Raw genomic sequence first — 4,901 nt, forward strand, 5'->3', positions numbered from 1 at the left:
GAAACAGTGACTTCAAAACTAAATTGGCATAGTGAAAAGATGCAGAGCACATTGAACAAGTGATTGGATGCCCTGTTACTGAGACAGATTGCTACGCAAAGTGCTGAATTTGTATATATTGCAACTGTGTTTTGTCCAACGAAGGAAAATAGACATTTTTATGTAGGATAAATAGAACAATTTTCCCACTGCTGATCCTAATGAACCTTGAAATCACTTCAGGTTTGTTGCAAATACTTTGATGTTGCGGCCAGTAGCGAATAAAAATATTTTTCTGAGACAGTTCGTCGTAATACCAACAGCTGTTACTTGTTGCAAGAGATTGGGAGAAGTAGATACACCTTTATATAAAGCCCGAAGAAGAAAAAGTGTTAGGTGGTAGCTACCTTCGCTGATCCACAGTAGTAGCTGTCCTAAGAAAGGAGTATTGAAGTCGACAGTGTCGTGAAATCGGTGAACACAGTGCATGGAACCGTAGTGCGACGAAATGCTGGTGAGCACCGCGACTAGCGGTAGGACCGCCGCCCCGCCGCCTGTGCCCCCACGGCCCAACAAGCTGGTGGTGGCTGCTGCACTCGCGAAGACTCGCGCTGGGGGCGGCGCCCTATCGGTACCGACGCGCAAGGCGCCACCCCCACCCGTTCCAGGCGAGCCGGGGGTGGTGCGCGCTGCCGCCGCTAGGCTAGCTGCCGCCGCTGCCTCCGCGTCGCCCACCCCCGAGAGGAAGCTGCTGACCAGGCACTCTGAAGTCAGCGCGTCTGGAGCGTCGCTGCCTGCTGCCAGAGTCTGTGACGTCAGGCTGCAGCAGGCTGCCCCCATTGGAAGATCCACCGGATCGAGACAGCCATTGTCCGGACCCAACGCAAGACCCAGTGAAGCTGGACACCAACAGTCTGCTCCCAGTGGTAAACCTTTGGAAAGACAGCAACACTCCACCCTCAATGGCAGACCTGTGGAGAGACAGCAACACTCCGCCCCCAATGGCAGACTTGTGGAATCGACACAGCAACAGTCCACCACCAGTGGGAGACCTTGTGAGTCCTTCCCTTGTGGAAGACCTGTGGAGTCGGGGCACCAGCAGTCTATCCCCAATGGCAGACTAGTGGAGTGGAGACAGCAGCAGTCTGTTCCCAGTGGAAGACAACAATCTACCCCAAATGGAGGAATTGTGGGAGAGTCCACCGCCAACGGAAGGCTCACAGAGCCAGATCGGGAACAATCCACCTCAAATGGAAAACTTCCAGATTCGAATCAGCAGCAGCTGTCTGTATCCACTGGAAAACCTGCTGAATCGAGACAGCAGCAGTCTGCCCCGCCTCCTGCACTGCCCCGCATTTCCTCAACGAGCAAGCCTGTCGAGCTGCGGCAGCAGAAGTCTCATGCACCACCCCCGCCACCCCCAGAGACCAAGTTGATGGACGACGAAATTGCACCTCATAGAGAGCAGTGCACGTTTCAGGAACAACCGACACTGCTGCCGTCACTAAAGACTAATATATCCTCTACACAGACCAAGGTCTCTCCTACAAGCGTCGTGTCTCAAACCTCGGAACAGAGGCTACCGTCAAAAGATGCCAAAGAGGTACCGCGACAGCGCTCTCTGTCAGAATTCAGAGGTAAGCCAGAAGAGCCGCTCGAACAGGAACTTAGTCACCAATCCCTTCCGCACACTGTAGTGCCAGCACCAAGAAGCATAGCGGGCAGCTTAGAGCGGAAATCAGAACAGAAAACACCACCAAAGGACGCCAAAGAGCTGGTCAAGGAAGTCTGTAAACCAAACAGTCAACCAGACAGTGGAGGTGCACGAGATCATACACCATCACTTCTGTCTGAAATCAAGATAGGAGTAAAACCTCAACAGAGTCTAGAGCGGGAAGTTTTACCAGAAGATGACAAAGGTGTGAACTCCGCAGATTCAAACTGTCGTGAAACGTCGCTCTGCAGCCCAGAGTCGAAAGTAAAATCAACATCAGGAGAAAAATCGAGAGATCTAGTCCACACAAGTGGCGTCAAAGGGTTAGTGTCACTGGACCAAATCCCAAAACAAGCACATGAGACTCATTGCACATCTAAACAACTGTGTTTGACACGAAACGGCGTTCCAGTGACGTCAGAAGGAGAATGTTGCGCCAGTGAGAGCAAACTTGGGTCTACCGAGATCGGTGGAGTGGAGCAACAGGCAACAGAGAGTAAAGGAAGCTCGCAGAAGAGTGCAGTGCAAGACATTTCGGTGGTGCAATCGTATAGCAGTTGTGCTGTTCGCGATGACACCGCCAAAGCGGAACTGTGCAGTTTAACTGTCGTCCTCGGTCCCCGTCAGCTTGCAGAGCGAGATTTGCAAGCCGCACAAATAGTTACCAAACTGGATGGCATTAGCAAAATTTCGAACGGAGCCGAACCTGGTGAAGTTTCTGAAAGCCAAGTGGAGCGAATGAGTGATGAGCAGTCTAATGGCTGCGTTGAGATGCGCCACCGGTGCGATTGCCAGGAGCAGCAGCAGCAGCAACAGATAGAGAAGGAACAGAGGAGCCGCTGGAAGACTCCAGCCAACATGTTGCCCACGGGTCAGCACCGACACCACCCCGCCAGGACTCGCCACGACAGCGACCGGCTCGTCGACGATCTCGTCAACGAACTCAAGACCACAGCCGACCAGCGGCGCATGCTCCAGAACGGTTTCGCGCACGACCAGTACGTATCGACAGGCTGCACTACTCTCGTGCTTGTGTCTACCTGAATTAAACTTTTTTTCTTATGTAATAAAATCAAGATTGCTGCCATAGTAATTTAGTGTTTTTATTGTGTTGGATCCATTTCGGCTAGACTGCCAATGTTACATAATGTATGCGAATGTTACAATTTTTAATTTTATCATGATCTCGGTTGTTCGCAATTATTTTCGGCCGTAATGGCTACGTTTGTGAACCGTGACTGTGTGGGATAATTATTTATTTGTAATTTCTGCTACCAGTCACTTCTTTATTTTTTATGTTTAATCTAACATAATACAACACGTTTCGAACATGTTCTGTTCATCTTCAGGCGTTTATACATTCATACAGAGAAAATAAACCGTCTTAAACTAAATTAACATAGAACTCTTTGTCCATTGTTTTTTACTGTAGTGGCTGGTGTGGCATTTGGGGGGCAGGGGCAGTGGATGGCCAGAAATCGATGTCAGTGATGTCTTCTGCTGGTTTTTTTCCCCTTGTGGTTGGCTATGTATGGTATCACAACCTGTATAGGATGCAGATAGTTTTGCATCAGTTTCGCAACACACAAGTGATGCAAAACTATCTGCATCCTATACAGGTTGTGATATCATACATAGTCAACCACAAGGAGAAGAACCAGCAGAAGACATCACTGACATCGGTTTCTGCTTCTCACCCCCCAATAACACACCGGCCACCAGAGTAACAAACAATGGACAAAGAGTTCTATGTTAATCTAGTTTAAGACAGTTTATTTTCTCTGTATGTATGTATAAACGCCTGAAGATGAACAGAACATGTTCGAAACGCCTTGTATTATGTTAGATTAAACATAAAACAAAAAATAAAAAAGTGACTGGTAGCAGTAATTACAAATAAATAATTGGTTATTCGTATTTTCGACTATACAAAATTGATACTTACGTCCATATGTTATCAGTGGTCGTTATGCTGCGTTTTGTTATTGGTGTAGATTTATGGCTCTGATGCTATAAGCTGTTTTGTGATTTGCTGCTGTTTTTAATAGTTCTTTCTCGTAATTGTTAGGTTTTGAAGCTTTATCGTCAGATTTTGACGGTCAAAGATGCTATATGGGTACAGTGGCTATGGTGTTTGATGTTATCGTTTTGGGATGTATGTTTGACCTTTGTCATCGCTGTGTCTGTCGGTAGTTGTTTGTGTCTATCCCAGTGATGTCTATACTATCTGAATGTCGACTCTAGCCATCTGAACGTGCCAGCCAAAAGTGCTCGTATTTCGTTTCTTGCCAAATTACAACATGGCTGCCATGAAATGTCATGAGAACACAAAGTAAAACTGATCGCAAATGAGCGTATTACATAGCCTATTGATTTAAGGTTCAAAGTCAGAAATAAGTAGAGAATTCTTTATCACCTACAGACTGGCGTAATTTTTTCCCCTCACTACAACATGAAGGACTATGCAAATGATAGGAATCTGCAGGCACGACAAAGCTCCAAGCTCTGAGATCAAAGGTCCTACATCCAGTTGGTGCAGAGCACAGATATACATTAGTAGACTGGCAATGCAGTATATAGTACCATCGGTGTTACTGAAGCCAGCACTTCAGTGTAGCAATATGGCGGCAAGCGCAAAGAACTCTTAAACAGCAGTTTATTTACTGATAAAATGATCGTAAGAAATGGGGGAAAAGTTATATAATTAGAGTTTTGACAAAATGGTTGATACATGTGCCGTGTTTGTTTGCAATTTCTCGTACATCAGACGGAGATACAAGAAAGGAACATGACACAATGCAAGAATAACTAAAAACAGCCGGCTGGTGTGGCCGAGCGGTTCTAGACGCTTCAGTCTGGAACAGCGCGACCGCTATGGTCGCAGGTTCGAATCCTGCCTTGGGCATGGATGTGTGTTATGTTCTTAGGTCAGTTAGGTTTAAGTAGTTCTAAGTTCTAGGGGACTGATGACCTCAGCAGTTAAGCCCCATAGTGCTCAGAGCCATTTGAACTAAAAACATCTTACGTATTTTTGCTTTTGTGATGTGTATAATCCTAAATAATTACATTACAGTTTCTCTTATCTGAAATACCGGCAATGATTAAATAATTTATGTAAATTTTAGAGGGTTTCATAAATCTGTATTAACAGACCTGCCCAACTTTACTGAGAGTTTTAAAAATGTAGCTTTGCAGAGACGACCTGTAA

General features: G+C 46.4%; 1 protein-coding gene across 1 annotated transcript; it reads left to right on the top strand.

Annotated features, from left to right (window-relative positions):
• The first annotated feature begins 487 nt into the window (after nucleotides 1-487).
• LOC126092759 (serine/arginine repetitive matrix protein 1-like) lies at nucleotides 488-2,737 on the top strand. Its single transcript, XM_049908486.1, has one exon. It carries the CDS (start codon nucleotides 488-490, stop codon nucleotides 2,735-2,737), a length of 2,250 nt encoding a protein of 749 aa, XP_049764443.1.
• Nucleotides 2,738-4,901: the final 2,164 nt, after the last annotated feature.

This window comes from Schistocerca cancellata, chromosome 7 (genome assembly GCF_023864275.1).
Source record: "Schistocerca cancellata isolate TAMUIC-IGC-003103 chromosome 7, iqSchCanc2.1, whole genome shotgun sequence".
NCBI lineage: Eukaryota > Metazoa > Arthropoda > Insecta > Orthoptera > Acrididae > Schistocerca > Schistocerca cancellata.